At 40.1% G+C, this 25,683-nt stretch overlaps 1 protein-coding gene across 3 annotated transcripts in view; it reads left to right on the top strand.

The window, feature by feature from the left end:
* flt4 (fms related receptor tyrosine kinase 4) overlaps positions 1–25,679 on the top strand; it is a 133,341-nt gene extending 107,662 nt beyond the window's left edge. For all 3 annotated transcript variants that reach the window (XM_060927446.1, XM_060927447.1, XM_060927448.1), the window contains exons 21-30: positions 5,424–5,574; positions 7,577–7,671; positions 8,712–8,834; positions 11,105–11,216; positions 13,280–13,379; positions 13,509–13,614; positions 17,561–17,673; positions 19,747–19,867; positions 23,233–23,318; positions 25,204–25,679. In XM_060927446.1, the coding sequence (XP_060783429.1) occupies positions 5,424–5,574; positions 7,577–7,671; positions 8,712–8,834; positions 11,105–11,216; positions 13,280–13,379; positions 13,509–13,614; positions 17,561–17,673; positions 19,747–19,867; positions 23,233–23,318; positions 25,204–25,423 (1,227 nt within the window). In that variant the 3' untranslated portion in view covers positions 25,424–25,679. The remainder of the gene's footprint in view (positions 1–5,423; positions 5,575–7,576; positions 7,672–8,711; positions 8,835–11,104; positions 11,217–13,279; positions 13,380–13,508; positions 13,615–17,560; positions 17,674–19,746; positions 19,868–23,232; positions 23,319–25,203) is intronic.
* Positions 25,680–25,683: the final 4 nt, after the last annotated feature.

A 25,683-nucleotide genomic window follows, 5' to 3' on the forward strand; every position in this document is an offset into this window, starting at 1 on the left:
AACCAGTGCATTATGCCACTACTTCTCTATGCTAGTGAAACGTGGACGTTATATTATCATCAAATCAAGCTTCTCAGAACGGTCCAACAAAGACACCTTAGATCCATCCTAGGTATAAAATGGAGCGACTACATTACTAATGACGAGGTACTGGCTCGTGCCAAAACTGCTGACATAGAAACTACATTAGTTAAAAACAGACTTCAATGGTTAGGTCATGTAATACGCCTCCTAGATGAAAGACCTGTAAAAATTCTTCTTTTTGGAGAACTTGCCGAGGGAACAAGGAAAGTTGGTCATCCTTTTCTCAGATATAAAGACACATTAAAGTCGATACTCAAGCGTGCTGGAGTCCTGGACTCATGGTATAACAAGACGAATGATAGATTAGAGTGGCGCAAGCTTATAGAAGAAATCAGTTTATTTCTGGATCATGATCGTAAAGAAGCTAACATTCAGAAGAGACAAAAACGAAAAACAAGGACTGTTAAATGTACATGAAATATCTTTGTGACGTTATCTTTACCAACTATCGAATTCATATACATAATTTGTAAATACCCATGTCAGGTCTAAGGCGTATGATATGATGATGATGATGATACTAGGCTATCAGCTTATATACTATGAGTAGAGAAAAACAAAATGGCAGAGTGTGCTGCTGAACCAACCGAGGACGAAATAAAAACTCTAAAACAAAACCCCAAAAAGTACAAAAAAAAAATCAACAAAATATGGGATAAAAGTATTTGATGGTAAGAACATTTTTTTTTCAAGAATTATCGCATTTTTCACAAATTGCTAATGTGACTTCACAGGTTTATGTTCTAAGCAGAAATTATTTTCTCTGATGTTTTGTGTAAAATTCTTATCATATTTGCAAAAAATAAAAAGAAAAATGCTCTGTTTCTCAAAATCCAGTGAATGTGGATATAATAAAACAGGTATTCCACTCAATCTCGTCGTACATGGCTTATAGCCAACTCGGTGCTATGCAACTCATCAGCTATCAGCTCACGTACGTCTTGATTTCATGGAATAATATATATTTAACAGTTTTTCCATGAAATTGTTATAACTGTTAAATAACTGATTTACCGTATTTATATAATATATCTACAACCCCGATTCCAAAAAAGTTGGGACAAAGTACAAATTGTAAATAAAAACGGAATGCAATAATTTACAAATCTCAAAAACTGATATTGTATTCACAATAGAACATGGACAACATATCAAATGTCAAAAGTGAGACATTTTGAAATTTCATGCCAAATATTGGCTCATTTGAAATTTCATGACAGCAACACATTTCAAAGTTGGGACAGGGGCAATAAGAGGCTGGAAAAGTTAAAGGTACAAAAAAGGAACAGCTGGAGGACCAAATTGTAACTCACTAGGTCAATTGGCAATAGGTCATTAACATGACTGGGTATAAAAAGAGCATCTTGGAGTGGCAGCGGCTCTCAGAAGTAAAGATGGGAAGAGGATCACCAATCCCCCTAATTCTGTGCTGACAAATAGTGGAGCAATATCAGAAAGGAGTTTGACAGTGTAAAATTGCAAAGAGTTTAAACATATCATCATCTACAGTGCACAATATCATCAAAAGATTCAGAGAATCTGGAAGAAGTAAGGGTCAAGGCCGGAAAACCATACTGGGTGCCCGTGATCTTCGGGCCCTTAGACGGCACTGCATCACATGCAGGCATGCTTCTGTATTGGAAATCACAAAATGGGCTCAGGAATATTTCCAGAGAACATTATCTGTGAACACAATTCACTGTGCCATCCGCCGTTGCCAGCTAAAACTCAAAGAAGAAGCCATATCTAAACATGATCCAGAAGCACAGACATCTTCTGCGCCAAGACTCATTTAAAATGGACTGTGGCAAAGTGGAAAACTGTTCTGTGGTCAGACGAATCAAAATTTGAAGTTCTTTATGGAAATCAGGGACGCCATGTCATTTGGACTAAAGAGGAGAAGGACGAGCCAAGTTGTTATCAGCGCTCAGTTCAGAAGCCTGCATCTCTGGGGTTGCATTAGTGCGTGTGGCATGGGCAGCTTACACATCTGGAAAGACGACATCAATGCTGAAAGGTATATCCAGGTTCTAGAGCAACATATGCTCCCATCCAGACGACGTCTCTTTCAGGGAAGAACTTGCATTTTCCAACATGACAATGCCAAACCACATACTGCATCAATTACAGCATCATGGCTGCATAGAAGAAGGGTCCGGGTACTGAACTGGCCAGCCTGCAGTCCAGATCTTTCACCCATAGAAAACATTTGGAGCATCATAAAACAGAAGATACGACAAAAAAGACCCAAGACAGTTGAGCAACTAGAATCCTACATTAGACAAGAATGGGTTAACATTCCTATCCCTAAACTTGAGCAACTTGTCTCCTCAGTCCCCAGACGTTGACAGACTGTTGTAAAAGAAAAGGGGATGTCTCACAGTGGTAAACATGGCCTTGTCCCAACTTTTTTGAGATGTGTTGTTGTCATGAAATTTAAAATCACCTAATTTTTCTCTTTAAATGATACATTTTCTCAGTTTAAACATTTGATGTCATCTATGTTCTATTCTGAATAAAATATGAAATTTTGAAACTTCCACATCATTGCATTCCGTTTTTATTTACAATTTGTACTTTGTCCCAACTTTTTTGGAATCGGGGTTTTGTGTGTGTGTGTGTGTGTGTGTGTACTGTGTGTATAAAACAGTAAATACATGTTATTAACAGTTATTCCACGAAATCGGGCTGATAGCTGATGAGGAGCGTAGCAACGCGTTGGCTATAAGCCATGCATGACGAGATTGAGTGGAATAATTGTTTTATTATATCCACATTCACTGGATTTTGAGAAATTAAGCATTTTTATTTTTTGCAAATTCGATAAATAAAAACTTTATACAAAACGTCCGACAAAATCATTTCCACTTAGAATGTAAACAAACCGGTGAAATGGCAGTAGCAATTTATGAAAAATGCTATAATAATAATAATAATAATTCCTGAAAAATAAAAAAAATTTATTACCATCAAATAGGCGGCATGGTGGTGTAGTGGTTAGCACTGTCACCTCACAGCAAGAAGGTCCTGGGTTCAAGTCCCGCAGCTGATGAGGGCCTTTCTGTGTGGCGTTTGCATGTTCTCCCTGTGTCTGCGTGGGTTTCCTCTGGGTGCTCCAGTTTCCCCCCACAATCCAAAGACATATAGGTTAGGCTAATTGGTGGCTCTAAAATGAGTGTGAATGGTTACTTGTTTTACATGTTAGCCCTGTGATGACCTAGCAACTTGTCCAGGATGTACCCTGCCTCTCGCCCATAGTCAGGTGGGATAGGCTCCAGCTTGCCTGCGACCCTACAAAGGATACAGATAATAGATGGACTAACATCAAATACTTTTAATCCATATTTTGTTGCTTTGTGGCTTTTTTTTTGGGGGGGGGGCCTTTCTTCTTCTTTAGGGCTTTTTGGAGGTTGGCAAACCAACTTAAAGGTGCCTTACCGCCACCGACTGGGCTGGAGTGTGGAATAGGAGATATTGGGGGGGACATTTAGCTATTTCTGTTTCTTTTAAATACTTAATAATTTTTAGGGTTTGGGGAAAAAACAAAAGGAAACTATACTCTGTCACAAGGATTGAACCCATGACTTTGGTGTTGAAAAGCAGAAGCTCTCCCACTCCATGCTATACAGAATGCTGAATCATGCATTTCAACATCATGAAGAAAATGTTCTTGAGAAAACATTTATCTTAAGATCAAAATAAAAAATAGTGGCCTTTTTGGACTACCATAGTAAACAGAAATTGTTCTGTGCATTGTACACAGGTCACACTGTCTGCATTTCAAATTTTCCCTTTGCCATAGCATATGTTTGTAGAAATTGGTTTGATATAATTCAGATCATGGGGCGGCACGGTGGTGTAGTGGTTAGCACTGTCGCCTCACAGCAAGAAGGTCCTGGGTTCGAGCCCCGGGGCCGGCGAGGGCCTTTCTGTGCGGAGTTTGCATGTTCTCCCCGTGTCCGCGTGGGTTTCCTCCGGGTGCTCCGGTTTCCCCCACAGTCCAAAGACATGCAGGTTAGGTTAACTGGTGACTCTAAAAAATTGACCGTAGGTGTGAATGTGAGTGTGAATGGTTGTCTGTGTCTATGTATCAGCCCTGTGATGACCTGGCGACTTGTCCAGGGTGTACCCCGCCTTTCGCCCATAGTCAGCTGGGATAGGCTCCAGCTTGCCTGCGACCCTGTAGAAGGATAAAGCGGCTAGAGATAATGAGATGAGATGAGATAATTCAGATCATTTGCTTTAAACAAGATCTTGCCAGCTGTGAAGTGTTTTTACATCACCCCCAAATGCCCCAGCTTTTTCCAGCCTTGTTCCAAAACGAGCACAGTGTGATGTATCCTGGCAACCATACTGGCAATGTGTTTTCACATGACACACTCCGAGTTGGTGGGGGCAATTAGCACGTGAATGAAACATTTAAGCTCTACATTTACATTTAATATTTAATATTTCCATTTATAGTGTTTAACATTTTATATTTAAAATTTGCATTACTTCAAAAACGTTAGATTTAACACATTGATTTCTTTAAAAATGTATTACAGGCTTTGTGGGAAGTCTTTCTGTGTCCGTAATATCAGTACTGTTCATTAGATTCAGTGTCAGTTTCTGTAGATGTTACAAAGGGTGATTGATTATTTCACTGTACTACATCACTTATTTTCCACATCCACATGGATACTATGTCTAATAGTTAAGCTCCTAAACTCTCTGGCTCTACACCAGATTGCCACTGTATTAATAAATGCAGTAACTACACTACCGTTCAAAAGTTTGGGGTCACTTTGAAATGTCCTTATTTTTGAAAGAAAAGCACTGTTCTTTTCAATGAAGACCACTTTAAACTAATCAGAAATGCACTCTATACATTGCTAATGTGGTAAATGACTATTCTAGCTGCAAATGTCTGGTTTTTGGTGCAATATCTCCATAGGTGTATAGAGGCCCATTTCCAGCAACTATCACTCCAGTGTTCTAATGGTACAATGTGTTTGCTCATTGCCTCAGAAGGCTAATGGATGATTAGAAAACCCTTGTACAATCATGTTAGCACAGCTGAAAACAGTTTAGCTCTTTAGAGAAGCTATAAAACTGACCTTCCTTTGAGCAGATTGAGTTTCTGGAGCATCACATTTGTGGGGTCGATTAAATGCTCAAAATGGCCAGAAAAATGTCTTGACTATATTTTCTATTCATTTTACAACTTATGGTGGTAAATAAAAGTGTGACTTTTCATGGAAAACACAAAATTGTCTGGGTGACCCCAAACTTTTGAACGGTAGTGTATTTCATGTTTCACTGCAAGTTGTTTTTTTTTTTCCCCTCTTCCCCTGTAGGACCGATCCCCTAAAACCCGGAGCCAGGTGAGAAGGATGATGGAGGCTGGGCAGGTAGAGCAGAGAGGTCGGCAACCTTCTTCTTCTGCCAGCAGCAGCCCGAACCAGCTTTGGGGTAAATCCAGCTCAAAGAGTTCCTCCTCAGAGAAATGTAAGTTTCTATTATGTTATATGCAAATTAATAATGCCATTATCTGCATATGTATCTGTCTACTGCTCATAATAAACATATTTGTATCTGTATTTGGATTTAAACCTGAAGTGGGCATGCCTTAGACTGGACAATTATAACAACAAAAAGCAATTTGCAGAATATAACTTTATTCAGCTATGCAATTGATATTTCATCTGTGCTGTATGTCGAGCATGTATAGCATATTTGACAATAAAGTTGACTTGACTTGACTTGAACTTCAGCAGCATCACTCTGATTCATACTATGTTTAGTCCAGATGGCATGTGAACCTGTCTGGCAATCTTTTTAAATAGAGACTGAACTTTCTTTCAGTCTTTATTTAAAAAGATTTACAACCCCAATTCCATAAATTTGGGACACTGTGTAAAACATAAATAAAAAACAGAGTAAGGTGATTTGCAAATCTTGGAAACCCTGGATTTCATTGAAACTCGTACAAAGACAACGTATCAAATGTTGAAAATGACAAATTTTAATATTTTTTGAAAAATATATGCTCATTTTGGGGCAGCACGGTGGTGTAGTGGTTAGCGCTGTCGACCCACAGCAGGAAGGTCCGGGTTCGAGCCCCGTGGCCGGCGAGAGCCTTTCTGTGCGGGGTTTGCATGTTCTCCCTGTGTCCATGTGGGTTTCCTCCGGGTGCTCCGGTTTCCCCCACAGTCCAAAGACATGCAGGTTAGGTTAACTGGTGACTCTAAATTGACCGTGAGTGTCAATGGTTGTCTGTGTCAGCCCTGTGATGACCTGGCGACTTGTCCAGGGTGTACCCCACCTTTCGCCTGTAGTCAGCTGGGATAGGCTCCAGCTTGCCTGCGACCCTGTAGAACAGGATAAAGCGGCTAGAGATGATGAGATGAGATATGCTCATTTTGAATTTGATGTCTGCAACACATTTTTTAAAAAAAGTTGGGACAGGAGCATGTTTACCACTGTGTTGCATCACCTCTATTTTTAACAACACTCTGTAAATGTTTGGGAACTGAGGAGACCAATTGCTGTAGTTTTGAAAGACAAATGTTGTCCCATTCTAGCCTGATATACAATTTCAGTTGCTCAACAGTTCGGGGTCTCCTTTGTTGTATTTTGTGCTTCATAATGCACCAAATGTTTTAAATAGGAGACAGGTCTGGACTACAGGCAGGCCAGTTTAGCACCTGGACTCTTTTACAACTGAACCATGCAGAATGCAGTTTGACATTTTCTCGCTGAAAGAATGAAGGCCTTTCCTGAAAAAGATTTTGTCTGGATGGCAGCATATTGCTCTGAAATGTGTACATATATCATTCAGCATTAATGGTGCCTTCCCAGATGTGCAAGCTACCCATCCCATGTGCACTAATGCCCCCATACCATCACAGATGCTGGCTTTAGAACTGTGCACTGATAACAAGCCGGATGGTCCCTCTCCTCTTTAGTCCAGAGGACATGGTATCCATGACTTCCAAAAAGAATTTCAAATTTGGATTCACCAGCTCTTGGGACAATTTCCCACTTCGCCTCCGTCCATCGTAAAAGAGCTCAGGCCCAGAGAAGGTGGCGGTGTTTCTGGATATTGTTTATATCTGGTTTTAACTGGTATTTGTGGATGCAGTGATGAACTGTTTTCAGAGATGATGGTTTTCTGAAGTGTTCCTGAGCCCATACAGTGATTTCCACTACAGAATCGTGTCTGTTTTTAATGCAGTGTCATTTGAGGGCCTGAATATCAAAGGCATCCAATGTTGGTTTTCAGCCTTGTCCCTTACATACAGAGATTTCTCAAGATTCTCTGAATCTTCTAATATTATGTACTATAGATAATGTGATCCCCAAATTCTTTGTGGTTTTACATTGAGGAAAATAGTACAGTTTCCATGATTTGCAAATCATCAAAAGCTGTTTTTATTTACGTCCTACACAGCGTCCCAACTTTTTTGGAATTGGGGTTGTATGTCTTCTTGTTTCTATTGCCTTTAAGTGGAGGACCTTTGGAAGAAGCCTCTTACAATAGAAGATCTAATATGCTACAGTTACCAAGTGGCACGAGGGATGGAGTTCCTAGCATCTCGTAAGGTATGTCCAGTCAATCTTCAAGCTTTTACAATAATTATGCATACCCATAAACTGAACTATTTTATAACATTGTAACAAGAAAATGCATAATTCCACATACTTTTATATGATGTATTGATTTTTTTTTCGTGTTGGAAAATGTTCGAGCTTTACCTCTGACTGTTACAAAACTCCTTCCAAAAAACTAAACACTTTCTCACTGAAAATGTTTCTCATATTGTTTCTCACCAAACAATAATATATTAGAATCAGTTCATAAACATGGGGAAGCCATGGCCTAATGGTTAGGGGCCTTTGGGACCAATAGGTCACCAGTTAGATTCCCAGTAGGAATGGCTGAAGTGCCTTTGAGCAAGGCACCGAACCCTCAACTGCTCCCCATACAACACACCCAGGCTGCTCTGGGTATGTCATGCTGGATAAGCGCGTCTACTACAGTAAATGCTTGTAATGTACCAAATCATGCAGTCAGACCCAGAGATTAAATCATCGTGCTCATCCTAAGTAAAACAAATACAAGGAATTTACAAGGGAAACAAATTCCACCTAAAATCAGTGTTACCTTCAAAGAAACTGTAGGTGCACACACAAAAGATAATTTCATTTTTGCAAAGCACACACATGCTTCTGAATAGGCTATGGCCTCGTGAGCTGACACATTAACAGAAAATGTAATAATTATGGCAGTAATTCAAATGCACCTGTGATTGTGCATTAAGTTGAATCTCTGCAGAACACAATCTTCCCACTCATTTTTCACAACATCAGCCTACTAAGCTAATTGTAAACCACTTCAGCTTCACTCCACTGTCTCATCAGAAGGTTGCAGAAGCCACCAAACAATGAAGCGTAATCTTTGAGACATACACAAGCACATTTTGATTGGTAACAGAAATGCCTTTTTTTCTTTTTTTAAAATAATAAAATTAGAATAAAAGTTTGGCATGTGGAAGCACGTTTGGTGAGGCAAAGCTTTGTGCACAGAGCCCTAATCCCCCATGTATGCAGTACTAATTTCCGCTGTGATCATGTCCTGCCAGTGCATCCATCGAGACTTGGCAGCCCGGAACATTCTGCTGTCAGAGAACAATGTGGTGAAGATCTGCGACTTTGGACTGGCTCGTGACATCTACAAGGACCCAGATTACGTGCGGAAAGGGAATGTAAGAGAGAAAAGAAACCATTTGTGTCAATTAGCCCATTCAGCACGCTTTCCCTACTGCAAGTTCCAAGTGTACGAAAAATTGATCAGAATGGTGCTTCAGAGGAAGCTAATGGCACAGCTTTGAAGTGTATGATAACACAGCAAATTTGTGAAAACTATTCTGTAATTTAGGTTTCAATTCGCATTTGAAAATGAAAAGGAGTTGATGCTTGTGCAAAAAATGTATATATACATATATACAGTATTGTACTTAAATATAATAATATTTTCACTAAAGGGATAATGGTTATGGAGCTTCACTTAAGTACAGAGCTCTTACAGTCACAAATTTTCATAATTAATATCAGGAATTAAATACATTTTCTAGTTGTGTGTCCATTTCCCAATAGTATTCCAAAAGAAAATATGTATATAATTGTCAGAAATATTATTTGATTATTTAGGTACAGTTGCAAGCTGGTGGCACAGTGGTGTAGTGGTTAGCACTGTCACCTCACAGCAAGAAGGCTGGGTTTGAGCCCAGTGACCAACGGGGTCCTTTCTGTGTGGAGTTTGCTTGTTCTCCCCGTGACTGTGTGGGTTTCCTCCAGGTGCTCTGGTTTCCCCTCACAGTCCAAAGACATGCAGTTAGGTTAACTGGCTACTCTAAATTATCCATAGGTGTGAATGGTTGTTTCCCAAGCCCGGAAATGGGATGGTTGTGGCAGGAAGGGCATTCGGTGTAAAACTATGCTCCAATTAATATGACATGTGGATCAATAGGGTCCACATGGCCCCTGACCTGGCAACAGTGCTGGACAAGGGAGAAGATGAAATGAGGTACAGTTGCAAGATTAATAATTAGTAAATAATTTATATGTAAGAACTTTTGGTCAAAATACTTTACCAAACCAAACTGCTGAAAAACAAAGTTTTAAGTCGATTTTGTATTAACATAAGCTCATGATCTCCTGTGGTGCAGTGGTTAGGGCTGTTACCTCATAGCAAGAAGGTTCTGGGTTCAAACCCAGCAGCTGATGGGGGCCTTTCTGTGTGGAGTTTGCATGTTCTCCCTGTGTCTATGTGGGTTTCCTCTGGGTGCTCCTGGTTTTCCCCACAGTCCAAAGACATGCAGGTTCAGCTAACTGGTGACTCTAAATTGCCCATAGGTGTGAATGGTTGCGAGAAGAAAACATCTATTATATTAATAAGGAAGCTGTGAAAGGCAACAGGAAACCACTACTGTAATTCTTCCCCAGAAACTCTGATGAACGTTAGAGTGGCTATACTGTAGTGATGTGCCAAATAGAGAGAGAGAGATTACCTTTATAGAATTTTTTTTTTTACAGAGAATGGTGTGAAACACAAAAACATCCAGCTAACAGCAGATCTGTGCATGGAAACACCTTGTTGATGAGGCTATAGTAACCAGCTAACTGCTCTTTACAACCATGGTGAGCAGAAAAGCATCTTAGAATGCACAACACGTTGAACAGTGAGGCAAATGGGTTCCGCTCAAACAGGAATCTGAGACTACAGTGGACACGATATTGAAGATTGGAAAAACATCCATCCATTATCTGTAGCCGCTTATCCTGTTCTACAGGGTCGCAAGCAAGCTGGAGCCTATCTCAGCTGACTATGGGCGAGAGGCGGGGTACACCCTGGACAAGTCGCCAGGTTATCGCAGGGCTGACACAGAGACAGACAACCATTCACATTCACACCTACGGTCAGTTTCGAGCCACCAATTAACCTAACCTGCATGTCTTTGGACTGTGGGGGAAACCAGAGCACCCGGAGGAAACCCACGCAGACACGGGGAGAACATGCAAACTCCACACAGAAAGGTCCTTGCCGGCCGCTGGGCTCAAACCCAGGACTTTCTTGCTGTGAGGCGACAGTGCTAACCACTACACCACCATGCCGCCTAGATTGGAAAAACATCGCCTGATAAACTCTAAATACTGTTGTGTGTGAAACTCCCAGGAGATCAGCAGTTTCTGAAACACTCAGACCAGCCTATCTAGGACCAACAACCATACCACAGTCAAAATCACTGAGATAACATTTTCTCTCATTCTGTATCTGTACTATGCAGTGCTGCGGCCACATGATTGATTGGATAATTGGATGAATGTGCATGTGTACAAGTGTATATCACAAGAACAAGAATTGCACCCATATTAGTAGAATGGCTTCACTTTTCTCAGTCACTTGAGAAGGGTTCTTGGTTTGGGTGAAGTGAACTTGGTTTGAACTCAGTTTGATGTGCATTTGCTTTTGTAGGCCAGACTGCCACTTAAGTGGATGGCTCCTGAGAGCATCTTTGATAAGGTCTACACCAGTCAGAGTGATGTGTGGTCTTTTGGTGTGCTGCTGTGGGAGATATTCTCTTTAGGTAAGCGGAGTCATTTTCCTGTAAATCTAGATTACTGGATTTGTGGTGTAATCTTAAATATGTTTCATGACTTACTTGAGATTCTTCTTAGGAAATAATGAGTGTTGAAATTTTTTTCACACCTCTAGCAGAATGCTAATTAATTGCAGGTTTACCTTGTGTAATTTTGGGCTGTCCCAACGTGAAAGAAATGTGGCGATATCTTTGGTCGTGGCTCCAAAACCAATGGTCCTACATCACATTATACCCTTTTTGACCAACAGGAATGGGTTCTTGAACCGGGTCCTTTTAGGATTCTTTGAACTATGGTGTCCGCTAGCAAACCAGCCCATGTTTTCACCAGTTTTGAGTGGCACCATTGTAATCAAGGATGCGGCCTGAACGGAGGGCATTGCAAAGTACAGTACTGTGCAAAAGTCTTAGGCACATGTAAAGAAATGCTATAGACCAAAAATGGCTTAAAAAATAATTAAATGGAATGTTTCAATATTAAAAAAATACTATAAACAGCAGTGTAGAACTTTGAGCGAGTGGGTGGAGCACAGAAGTACGGCAGGCCAGAACTGAGTTTCCAAAACTCTTTATTTTTGCACTTTTCAGTGACTTTACACTCTCCCAGCCACACATGCACGCACATACACAAGTTGTCTGGTTGGGGAGAGAGCTCCCTTCCTCTGCTCGCTCTCTCCTTTTATAGGGTGCGGTTACTGGGGAAGACACACAAACACAGGTTAACTGACATCAGGTGCAGTGATTCTGCCACTTACCTTCCCTGACTCCGCCCTCCGTTCACAGACCGACACTTGACCACGCCCCTGCTGCCACAAGCAGTAAGCCATAATAAATGAAACGGTCAATATTTAGTGTGAGACGACCCTTTGCTTGGAAAAAAAAAAGTAGTCGCAGGTACAATGAGTGCAGTTTTATAAGGAAATGAGCTATAGGTTTTACTGAGCATCTTGCAGAACCAGCCACAGTTCTTCTGAACACTTTGACTGTCACACTCGCTTCTTAATTTTGCACCAAAACCCAGTAGTCTTCATTATGTTTTCTTTTTGAATCTGAAAAGTGGTCTTTTACGTAATATGCTGCTCAGATAGAAAAAGTTTTTCTGTAGCATTTAATTTTGTTCTGGAAACCAAACCTTTGGAACTCTAAAATGTTTTTTGTACTGACTCGATAATGTAGAAGTCATAAAATAGAAATCTATAACAAAGAAACTAGGGTGCCTAAGGGTTTTGCACAGTACTGTACAACGGAAGTAAACAGTAGTAGCAAGATGGCAGAGTGCATTTGCGAGCTTTTGTTCTGTTATTGCCGATATTTGTTTTTGGTCCATTTTTTTCTGAAGATGTATCCTTTCCCATTGCACTCTCCATTCCCACATTTTGTTCCCTCTCCAAACTAATGGCACGCCCACTGATGTCATCATGGTTCACACTGGAAAAACCAGCTATGTTGTGATTCCACCTGGGAACCAACTTTTCAGGTTCTGAACCAGTTTATTTTTGGTCGAAATGCTCAGAACGGTTCAAAATTTGGTGCACAAATAAGAACGGAACCCATTCCCTGTCAGTCGAAAAGGGGTAACTGTGAGAGAGGTTCAAATATGTCTATTGTCACTTTCTTGTGACTAAAGATAACCTGGGACAAAACTCTGACAGTGTCGGAAATTTAGCATGGCCATCTCAAATGAGACTGCTGCTCCAACCTGCGTCTACTAACCAACCAATTGGAATGCAGCATGAAATGACCCACTGATCAATGTGACACCAAACTGATTCTTGCTTAGCATTATAGTTTATCACTTTCGCGATGATGGATGGATGACACGTACCGACGATGCTTTATTCTTGCAGATTGACTTGCTTTGTATCCTACGATTCAGTAGGTGTTATCGTCCAATACACTACATACATCAGACGATAGTTTATTAGATCCATGTCTCACAGTCTGTGTGCACCATACCCTAACTTGTCAAAAGCAAAAAAAAAAAAAAAAATCACCTTTTGAGGTTATCTATATTAATAGCTTTGTAAGGTTAATCTGTTTCTATGCCACAGGTGCGTCACCTTACCCTGGCATCCAGATTGATGAGGAGTTTTGTAAGCGACTGAAAGATGGCACCAGAATGAGGGCTCCTGAGACGGCCTCACCAGAAATGTGAGCATGTTTCTGCACTCAATCTCGCTTGTTTATGACATGAAGTCATCAGTATTTTTCAGAGGATAAATTATGAAATGAACATGTACAAATTTGAAAAAGTGTGTATTTGTTTACCCCGCCTGGTAGATATGGGATCATGCTAGCCTGCTGGCAGGGTGAGCCCAGGGAAAGACCCACATTTCCTTCCCTGGTAGAGATACTGGGAGACCTTTTACAGGACAACAGCTTACCGGTGAGAAATGTATCAGACTTTAATGTAGTGTCACTTTGATTCAGGCAGGTACATTAAAATTCACTGGGACTATGTGTAGTTTACCTTCTACAGGTACAAATGAACTGCTGATACAAAGTACAAGAAGAAGAAGAAGCCTTTTTGTCACATATACAGTACTGTACAAAAGTCTTAGGCACGCCATTTTGTATTTTGGGTCTTTTTTTGTTTGTTTTTAGTGCAAACTTTGTTATAGTAGGCATATCAGGTGAAAATTCAATCCAAATAGCTTGAAACTGCTCTCACTGAATTCAGAATTGAATGCTAAACAACATACTTTTCACAGAATTAAAATATGTTTACAACCCCGATTCTAAAAAAGTTGGGACAAAGTACAAATTGTAAATAAAAACGGAATGCAATAATTTACAAATCTCAAAAACTGATATTGTATTCACAATAGAACATGGACAACATATCAAATGTCAAAAGTGAGACATTTTGAAATTTCATGCCAAATATTGGCTCATTTGAAATTTCATGACAGCAACACATCTCAAAAAAGTTGGGACAGGGGCAATAAGAGGCTGGAAAAGTTAAGGGTACAAAAAAGGAACAGCTGGAGGACCAAATTGCAACTCATTAGGTCAATTGGCAATAGGTCATTAACATGACTGGGTATAAAAAGAGCATCTTGGAGTGGCAGCGGCTCTCAGAAGTAAAGATGGGAAGAGGATCACCAATCCCCCTAATTCTGCACCGACAAATAGTGGAGCAATATCAGAAAGGAGTTCGACAGTGTAAAATTACAAAGAGTTTGAACATATCATCATCTACAGTGCATAATATCATCAAAAGATTCAGAGAATCTGGAAGAATCTCTGTGCGTAAGGGTCAAGGCTGGAAAACCATAGTGGGTGCCCGTGATCTTCGGGCCCTTAGACGGCACTGCATCACATACAGGCATGCTTCTGTATTGGAAATCACAAAATGGGCTCAGGAATATTTCCAGAGAACGTTATCTGTGAACACAATTCACCGTGCCATCCACCGTTGCCAGCTAAAACTCTATAGTTCAAAGAAGAAGCCGTATCTAAACATGATCCAGAAGCGCAGACGTCTTCTCTGGGCCAAGGCTCGTTTAAAATGGACTGTGGCAAAGTGGAAAACTGTTCTGTGGTCAGACAAATCAAAATTTGAAGTTCTTTATGGAAATCAGGGACGCCGTGTCATTCGGACTAAAGAGGAGAAGAACGACCCAAGTTGTTCTCAGCGCTCAGTTCAGAAGCCTGCATCTCTGATGGTATGGGGTTGCATTAGTGCGTGTGGCATGGGCAGCTTACACATCTGGAAAGACGCCATCAATGCTGAAAGGTATATCCAGGTTCTAGAGCAACATATGCTCCCATCCAGACGACGTCTCTTTCAGGGAAGACCTTGCATTTTCCAACATGACAATGCCAAACCACATACTGCATCGATTACAGCATCATGGCTGCGTAGAAGAAGGGTCCGGGTACTGAACTGGCCAGCCTGCAGTCCAGATCTTTCACCCATAGAAAACATTTGGCGCATCATAAAACGGAAGATATGACAAAAAAGACCTAAGACAGTTGAGCAACTAGAATCCTACATTAGACAAGAATGGGTTAACATTCCTATCCCTAAACTTGAGCAACTTGTCTCCTCAGTCCCCAGACGTTTACAGACTGTTGTAAAGAGAAAAGGGGATGTCTCACAGTGGTAAACATGGCCTTGTCCCAACTTTTTTGAGATGTGTTGTTGTCATGAAATTTAAAATCACCTAATTTTTCTCTTTAAATGATATATTTTCTCAGTTTAAACATTTGATATGTCATCTATGTTCTATTCTGAATAAAATATGGAATTTTGAAACTTCCACATCATTGCATTCCGTCTTTATTTACAATTTATACTTTGTCCCAACTTTTTTGGAATCGGGGTTGTATCTGTTCTTGAGATATGACAAATCAAAGATTGAAAAAATCGGCTTAATTTTTAGAAAACTGTCATAATATTATGTATTAGGATAACATGGTCCAAAATGGGCCTCATTAATGAATGAGATCAAATGTTTTTTCTTAATAACTTTTCTATTTTTCAAGATAATTACATGGAAATTGGCAGGCACATACCGGTAGATAGTTGTACTGTATACTGAATACAAAGTTTGAAAAAACAGTAAAAACCAATTATACAAATTAGTATTTAATTAGTATTAATTATGCTAATTAGGTAAAACCGTTAAGTCGGTACACTCTCTTCTTCAAAGTTTCACCAAATGGCTTTATTTGTGCAATATAAAGCTGATCTTAACTCTCATTTATACATCACAAAGAAGGAGAAATCAATGTGAATTGTACCAACTTCAACCTGCTGTTACTCCCAAAGTACTGAACAGATCTTAATGAGATCGATTTCTTTGGAAAGCAGAGATTACAGGCTTTTTAATGATAGTATTCACGATGGAAAATATTCAAGAGTTAAGCGATGACAGATTTGGAAACTTAGATGAGCGTCTGCATGAACAATTTTCACACCACAGCCAGCGAGCGTCTGATCTGCCTAGTTATAGATTTTTCTTTTATGACTACTTCATTATGGAACCAGTACAAAAACACTTTAGATTTCCAAACATGAGTTTTCCAGCACAGTTACAGAAAAATGTTCATGTGTCAGAAAAGAAAACAGCATATTACATGAGGGCACTTTTCAGACAAAAAAACATAATGAAGGCTCCTGGGTTTTGGAGCAAAATTAAGACGCGAGTGTGAGAGCCAAAGTGTCCAGAAGAACTGTGGCTGGTTCTGCAAGATGCTCAGTAAAACCTACAGCTCATTTCCTTATAAAACTGCACTCACTGTACCTGAGACTATTTTTTTTTTTTTAAGCAAAGGGTCGTCAAACGGGGCGGCACGGTGGTGTAGTGGTTAGCGCTGTCGCCTCACAGCAAGAAGGTCCGGGTTTGAGCCCCGTGGCCGGCGAGGGCCTTTCTGTGTGGAGTTTGCATGTTCTCCCCGTGTCCGCGTGGGTTTCCTCCGGGTGCTCCGGTTTCCCCCCCACAGTCCAAAGATATGCAGGTTAGGTTAACTGGTGACTCTAAATTGACTGTAGGTGTGAATGATTGTCTGTGTCTATGTGTCAGCCCTGTGATGACCTGGCGACTTGTGTACCCCACCTTTCGCCCGTAGTCAGCTGGGATAGGCTCCAGCTTGCCTGCGACCCTGTAGAAGGATAAAGCGGCTAGAGATAATGAGATGAGATGAGGGTCGTCAAATCAAACACTGACTTTTTTCATGCATTACTGTTTACTGATCTTTATGGTATTTTTTTAATGTTTCATTACTTTGAATGGATCTTTGCTCTACAGCATTTCATTGCATGTGCCTAAGACTTCTGCACAGTACTGTATATTACAGCACAGGGAAATTCTTTTTTTCTTGGCATAGACCAGTTTGTTAGGAAGTTGGGTTCAGAGCACAGAGAGTGTTAAGTGCCTTGTTCAAAGACCTAACAGTGGCAGTTTGGTGGTGCTGGGATCAGTAACCCAGAGCCTTAACCTTCAAGCCATCATGGCTCCTACTGATATCAATTTCTTTGAACAGAGAGAAAAAGAACTAGTGATGTTAATGAAAACACACATTATATTAATATTTAAGTGGCTTCTCTGTGGACACCATGGTGGTGTAGTGATTAGCACTGTTGCCTCACAGCAAGAAGGTTCTGGGTTTGAGTCCAGCGGCCAACAGGGGCCTTTCTGTGTGGAGTTTGCATGTTCTCCCCGTGTCTGCTCTGGGTATATGTGGGTGTGCTCAGTGCTCACTTGAGTGTACATGTGTGTGTTCACTGCTTCAGATGGGTTAAATGCAGAAGAGGAATTTCACTGTGCTTGAGTGTACGTATGTATGATAAATAAAAGGGCTTCTTTTCTTCTTGTCATTTGCAGGACATCCCCTTCAGCATCTCTCAGAGCTCGGAGGATGATGGCTTTTCTCAGGCCTCCTCCAGACCTCCGTCAGAGGAAGAGTTGAGACTGGCCTGCAACACACTGCCAGCCAGGTACTGCCATCTCTCTCTCACACACACACACACACACACACACACACACACAAAAAGTGATAGGAAGCTACAGTGGTGCTTGAAAGTTTGTGAACCCTTTAGAATTTTCTATATTTTTGCATAAATATGACCTAAAACATCATCAGATTTTCACACAAGTCCTAAAAGTAGATAAAGAGAACCCAGTTAAACAAATGAGACAAAAATATTATACTTGGTCGTTTATTTATTGAGGAAAATGATCCAATATTACATATCTGTGAGTGGCAAAAGTATGTGAACCTTTGCTTTCAGTATCTGGTGTGACCCCCTTGTGCAGCAATAACTGCAACTAAACGTTTCCGGTAACTGTTGATCAGTCCTGCACACTGGCTTGGAGGAATTTTAGCCCATTCCTCCATACAGAACAGCTTCAACTCTGGGATGTTGGTGGGTTTCCTCACATGAACTTCAGGTCCTTCCACAACATATCGATTGGATTAAGGTCAGGACTTTGACTTGGCCATTCCAAAACATTAACTTTATTCTTCTTTGACCATTCTTTGGTAGAACGACTTGTGTGCTTGAGGTTCAGTTCACAGACAGATATCCTGACATTTTACTTTAGAATTCACTGGTATAATTCAGAATTCATTGTTCCATCAATGATGGCAAGCCATCCTGGCCCAGATGCAGCAAAACAGGCCCAAACCATGATACTACCACCACCATGTTTCACAGATGGGATAAGGTTCTTATGCTGGAATGCAGTGTTTTCCTTTCTCCAAACATAACGCTTCTCATTTAAACCAAAAAGTTATATTTTGGTCTCATCCATCCATCCATCCATAAAAGATTTTTCCAATAGCCTTCTGGCTTGTCCATGTGATCTTTAGCAAACTGCAGATGAGCAGCAATGTTCTTTTTGGAGAGCAGTGGCTTTCTTCTTGCAACCCTGCCATGCACACCATTTTTGTTCAGTGTTCTCCTGATGGTGGACTCATGAACATTAACATTAGCCAATGTGAGAGAGGCCTTCAGTTGCTTAGAAGTTACCCTGGGGTCCTTTGTGACCTCGCCAACTATTACACGCCTTGCTCTTGGAGTGATCTTTGTTGGTCGACCACTCCTGGGGAGGGTAACAATTACCTTGAATTTCCTCCATTTGTACATAATCTGTCTGACTGTGGATTGGTGGAGTCCAAACTCTTTAGAGATGGTTTTGTAACCTTTTCCAGCCTGATAAGCATCAACAACGCTTTTTCTGAGGTCCTAAGAAATCTTCTTTGTTCGTGCCATGATGCCCTTCCACAAACGTGTTGTGAAGATCAGACTTTGATAGATCCCTGTTCTTTAAATAAAACAGGGTGCCCACTCACACCTGATTGTCATCCCATTGATTGAAAACACTTGACTCTCATTTCACCTTCAAATTAACTGCTAATCCTAGAGGTTCACGTACTTTTGCCACTCACAGATATGCAATATTAGATCATTTTCCTCAATAAATAAATGACCAAGTATGATATTTTTTGTCTCATTTGTTTAACTGGGTTCTCTTTATCTACTTTTAGGACTTGTGTGAAAATCTGGTGATGTTTTAGGTCATGTTTATGCAGAAATATAGAAAATTCTAAAGGGTTCACAAACTTTCAAGCACCACTGTACGTTAATGATTTGTACATATTTAGTGTTTCAATAATGCCTTTAACATGCAACAACACAAGCTATTTAAACTTCACTGCGTGATCTATATATAAAAGTTTAGTCATGAAGATTTATACGATTTGAAAATGATCAAATTGGGGTTTGTTAGTTAGACTTCTTATGCATAAATTTACACACTCAAGTGCACAAGTAGGATAGAAATGTTTTTCCAAACCGACACATTTTCCCATATCCCAAATTTCTTGTGTTATTGCTTATACAATTTATAAATGAATCAGTTCACATCCAGCTTGATAAATGAGGCCCAATATTGATGAACATGCTCCAGTCGTTCTCTCATCAACATGCTTTCCTTTTTCTTGAACACTTCCCCGTGTTGGAAAACTGCCTTGTTTTGTTCTCTAAATACCACGATTTTTTTCACAGATACTATAATTGCGTGCCTTTCTCTGGGTGTGTGATGGCGAACCCCTCTAAGAGCTGTCATTCACGGGTGAAAACGTTTGAAGAGCTGCCGATGGTTATGACCTCTCATAAGTCACATCATGTAAGGACATTGATTCAAAGCTTCTAAAACAATCCGGCAATTAAAAGCTAATCAGGCTATGCAAATGAGATCATGTTCAGTGGTCCTGACTGGCTTTTATTCATTCATAGTATTTTTAGTGATCTGAGATAACAGAGCTTGTGGTGTATGTATAGTCTAAGTCCACTACCAAAAATTTTTCCAATTTCATCAATTACGGCATTAAGATTAGATTTCTGACATTAATATGTCTACGTAAATTCTTGTCTTTTTTTTTTCATTAAAACAGGTCGATTATGCATAAAACAACAAACTTCTGTTCTAATGGGGTTAGAGCTAACTTTATTAGGAACAGCTTTACACCTGCATATTCATGCAGTTATCTAATCAGCCAACTGTGTGCTAGCAGCACCCGATACACTGTTGTGTGTGAATTTCGGATGATCAGCCATTTCTGAAACACTCAAACCAGCCCATCATGGTACCAACAACCATCACACTTTCTCTTGATTCTGATGTTTGATGTGAGCATTAACTGAAGCTCTAGATCTGTGTCTGCTAATTATTAGATCTCCACTCCGAAGGGGAGGTATACTGGTTTACCTCTGTCCGTCCGTCCGAAATGCCCTTTTCCTCAGCAACCACAAATCATAGCCACTTGGTACCAAACTTCAGCTTGGGGTTCTATATTGTGTATACCGTTTTCAGGTCTGTCACACATCAACTTCCTGTTTACCGACAATGTATTTACGAAACATATAGCATGGATTTATGAAATTTTCATCACATTTTTCTCAGCAACTACAAATCACAACTGCTTGATATTTGGTAGCGAGCTTCAGGTTGGGGTTCTACACCGTGTATACCGTTTTCAGATCTGTTGCACAGCAACTTACAAAACATATAGCGTGGATTTACAAAATTTTCATAACATTTTTCTCAGCCAGATGAGAAATCACAACTGCTTGATATTTGGGACCAGACTTCAGCTTGGGGTTCTATACCGTTTTCAGGTCTGTCACATATCGACTTCCTGTTTACTGACCGAACGTATTTATGAAACATATAGGGTGGATTTTGACACCATTTCAAAATGCCAATTTACCAGGATGCTATTTGAAATACCTGGGGAGAACACTGCTCTTTACTTACTTGTCTCAGGGTTAATTATTTGTTGAAGTCAACATTCATAATACAACCCCGATTCCAAAAAAGTTGTGACAAAGTACAAATTGTAAATAAAAACGGAATGCAATGATGTGGAAGTTTCAAAATTCCATATTTTATTCAGAATAGAACATAGATGACACATCAAATGTTTAAACTGAGAAAATGTATCATTTAAAGAGAAAAATTAGGTGATTTTAAATTTCATGACAACACCACATCTCAAAAAAGTTGGGACAAGGCCATGTTTACCACTGTGAGACACCCCCTTTTCTCTTTACAACAGTCTGTAAACGTCTGGGGACTGAGGAGACAAGTTGCTCAAGTTTAGGGATAGGAATGTTAACCCATTCTTGTCTAATGTAGGATTCTAGTTGCTCAACTGTCTTAGGTCTTTTTTGTCGTATCTTCCGTTTCATGATGCGCCAAATGTTTTCTATGGGTGAAAGATCTGGACTGCAGGCTGGCCAGTTCAGTACCCGGACCCTTCTTCTACGCAGCCATGATGCTGTAATTGATGCAGTATGTGGTTTGGCATTGTCATGTTGGAAAATGCAAGTTCTTCCCTGAAAGAGACGTCGTCTGGATGGGAGCATATGTTGCTCTAGAACCTGGATATACCTTTCAGCATTGATGGTATCTTTCCAGATGTGTAAGCTGCCCATGCCACACGCACTAATGCAACCCCATACCATCAGAGATGCAGGCTTCTGAACTGAGCGCTGACAACAACTTGGGTCGTCCTTCTCCTCTTTAGTCCGAATGACACGGCGTCCCTGATTTCCATAAAGAACTTCAAATTTTGATTCGTCTGACCACAGAACAGTTTTCCACTTTGCCACAGTCCATTTTAAATGAGCCTTGGCCCAGAGAAGACGTCTGCGCTTCTGGATCATGTTTAGATACGGCTTCTTCTTTGAACTATAGAGTTTTAGCTGGCAACGGCGGATGGCACAGTGAATTGTGTTCACAGATAATGTTCTCTGGAAATATTCCTGAGCCCATTTTGTGATTTCCAATACAGAAGCATGCCTGTATGTGATGCGGTGCCGTCTAAGGGCCCGAAGATCACGGGCACCCAGTATGGTTTTCCGGCCTTGACCCTTACGCACAGAGATTCTTCCAGATTCTCTGAATCTTTTGATGATATTATGCACTGTAGATGATGATATGTTCAAACTCTTTGCAATTTTACACTGTCGAACTCCTTTCTGATATTGCTCCACTATTTGTCGGCGCAGAATTAGGGGGATTGGTGATCCTCTTCCCATCTTTACTTCTGAGAGCCGCTGCCACTCCAAGATGCTCTTTTTATACCCAGTCATGTTAATGACCTATTGCCAATTGACCTAATGAGTTGCAATTTGGTCCTCCAGTTGTTCCTTTTTTGTACCTTTAACTTTTCCAGCCTCTTATTGCCCCTGTCCCAACTTTTTTGAGATGTGTTGCTGTCATGAAATTTCAAATGAGCCAATATTTGGCATGAAATTTCAAAATGTCTCACTTTCGACATGTGATATGTTGTCTATGTTCTATTGTGAATACAATATCAGTTTTTGAGATTTGTAAATTATTGCATTCCGTTTTTATTTACAATTTGTACTTTGTCCCAACTTTTTTGGAATCGGGGTTGTAAGTGTCCTATTCCTTCGATTGCTTGCATTCTGATATAATATACGGATATGTAAGTGAGCAGTAGCTTACAGTTGATCTGTTTTTTTCTTTTTGCATTGTGCTGCTGTCATATGATTGATTCAATAACCATGAATTTGCAGGTGTTTCTAAAGTGGACAATTGGTGTATATTACAATTTAATGTGAAAACCTCTTGGATCATCATCATCATCATAAATACTGTAAACTGGGTAAAACCGTATTAGTTGCTAGACTTTTGGCAGTGCATTTAAAAGCCACGTTGAGTTGGTTTATTATATAAACACTAGAATAGTTTTATTTTGCTACATGTACAACACCGACAAAAGTCGGACCCATTACACACTGAACTTTCAAACATACACTGTAAACATTTACTTGGTGTTTATGCATTAATATAGACACATAAAAATAGAACCAACTTGTATGAGCCCTGCTGCTATAAACAAGTGGTTTATGAAGGTGGCTAATGGAATCACAGCAAAAATATTCAACACTCATATGATAAAGTAGCCACTGAGTGTATACTGTTTACAATAAGTCTAATGCAGTGCCATGTCCCTACAGGACAGCCAGACAGACAGTGGGATGGTGTTGGCCTCCGAGGAGCTGGAGAGGCTCGAGCACAAGCACAGAGGAGCCATGCTGAAGATGTAAGCTCTGTTTAAATGCACCTCATCAAATACAAGTTAATAACTGGGGGACGTTCATTGGTTTATCAAAGATACATAAAAGTAGGCAGATCAGACGCTCGCTGGCTGTGCTGTGAAAACTGTGCAAGCAGACACTCATCTAAGTTTCCAAATCTGTCATTGCTTAACTCTTGAATATTTTCCATCGTGAATACTATCATTAAAAAGCTTGTCATCTCTGCTTTCCAAAGAAATCGATCTCATTAAGATCTGTTCAGTACTTTGGGAGTAACAGCAGGCTGAAGTTGGTACAACAGAGTAAAAACTCTGCTCGTGTGACGTTGAGAAACTGCCGGTGCTTTTTGAGTCACGGGAAAGCGCTCAGGCTCTCTCTCTTCTGATCGGTTTCCAACTGGATTACTCGTGAATATCAATCAGCTAACTTTTATAGGGATGTTCTCAAGCCCTCACTGTTTCTGATGAAGTATTCAGCAAAATTTTCCGTCAGCTAGTTCTGATGTTATGATTCACGGGAGACTTTGAAGTGAGTCTTCATAGCTTTACCTACTTATTTTTTTTCAAATCAAACTCATCTCATTATCTCTAGCCACTTTATCCTTCTACAGGGTCGCAGGCAAGCTGGAGCCTATCCCAGCTGACTACGGGCGAAAGGCGGGGTACACCCTGGACAAGTCGCCAGGTCATCACAGGGCTGACACGTAGACACAGACAACCATTCACACTCACATTCACACCTACGGTCAATTTAGAGTCACCAGTTAACCTAACCTGCATGTCTTTGGACTGTGGGGGAAACCGGAGCACCCAGAGGAAACCCACGCGGACACGGGGAGAACATGCAAACTCCACACAGAAAGGCCCTCGCCGGCCACGGGGCTCGAACCCAGGACCTTCTTGCTGTGAGGCGACAGCGCTACACCACCGTGCCGCCCCCAAATCAAACTGATTCATGTAAATAAATAACTATTTTATAATATAACTGCAGTTGTTTTGATGAAAAATATTGAGATCTTAGTGGTCGGAATGATATTTTAAAAACCAGAAGTCAGAAACACAAGTGTCAGTTTCAATTCAATTAATTGGAATTGTTTATTGGATGTGGATCACAGATTTTTCAAGGTTAGTCTTGAAAGCTGAAAATATTAATCGAAATAATAATTGACATTCTTTCATATAAACACTAGTAGGCCCTATTTTTGAGAAATACAAAGGCCTAAAGAGCACAAAGAGGATATTAGAAATATTTTTTATTGAGTTTACTGATTTAACGTTTACCTAATAAGCATGCTTAATAATTAAATACCAATTTGTATACTTTGTTTTTACTAATTTTTCAAACGTTTTATTCAGTGCCTGTCAATTTCTATGTAAATATCTTGAAAAATAGAAACTTTATTAAAAAAAAAAACCCAAACATTTGATCTCAATTGTTAATGAGGCCCATTTTCAACCACGTTATCCGAATACATAATATTATGGTAGTTTTCTAAAAATTAAGCCGTTTTTTCAATCTTTGATTTGTCACATCTCTAGAACGGATAAACATTTTAATTCTGTAAAAAGTATATATTATTTAACAGTCAATTCTGACTTCAATGAGAGCAGCTTCAAGCAATTTGGATTGAATTTGAATTTTCACCTGATATGCCTAATAAAATAATGACCCATAAATGAATATTTTTTTTTTCAACTTAATGTTTATCCACTGGTTTAAAAGAGTTTTAAAAAAATAAATAAAAATAAAAACCACTGACCTTAAAATAATGTATAATGAAAGTCGAGGGTGCCAGTGAAATAATCGTGAACGTAAATCACACCTATATTAATTCTCTTCTGTTGAAGGCCTCTGCACTTAACTGTACTCTTATTCTCTTCTGTCTTGTAGTATGGCAGCAGGCAACAGCACAGAGCGCCTGATTGACGGCTCAAGTGAGAACAGCACGAGCATCAGCAGGCACCGGCCAGCTTTCTTTAGCCAGCTCAGTGGCCAGACCTTCTACAACAACGAGTACGGTCAGCTTGCTGAAGAGGGCATGAGCGACTTCTTTTCAACACCAGAGCAGGCCACGAGTGAGGGATCTTGTCCTGCGACATCAAACCTGTAACATCATGTGAAAAAGATCCCCTTGGATCAATCACGGCTCTAAACTTGCCTTACAATCCAAACTGTGCTGCCCTTCCTTCCCCTCCCACTATGTTCTCTCTGCTGCCACTGGGTGGCACCATTACAACAGTCACAAATAGAAAAATATTTTAACTCCTGATGCATTTATCTTGTTATGAAGTGTAAGCTGCTTTTGTTTATTTGTACAAAAATAAGTCCCAGAATAGGGAAAAATAAAGCAATTTATCTTCTTTTAATTCG

The sequence above is a fragment of the Neoarius graeffei genome, chromosome 8 (assembly GCF_027579695.1).
Source record: "Neoarius graeffei isolate fNeoGra1 chromosome 8, fNeoGra1.pri, whole genome shotgun sequence".
Classification (NCBI taxonomy): domain Eukaryota; kingdom Metazoa; phylum Chordata; class Actinopteri; order Siluriformes; family Ariidae; genus Neoarius; species Neoarius graeffei.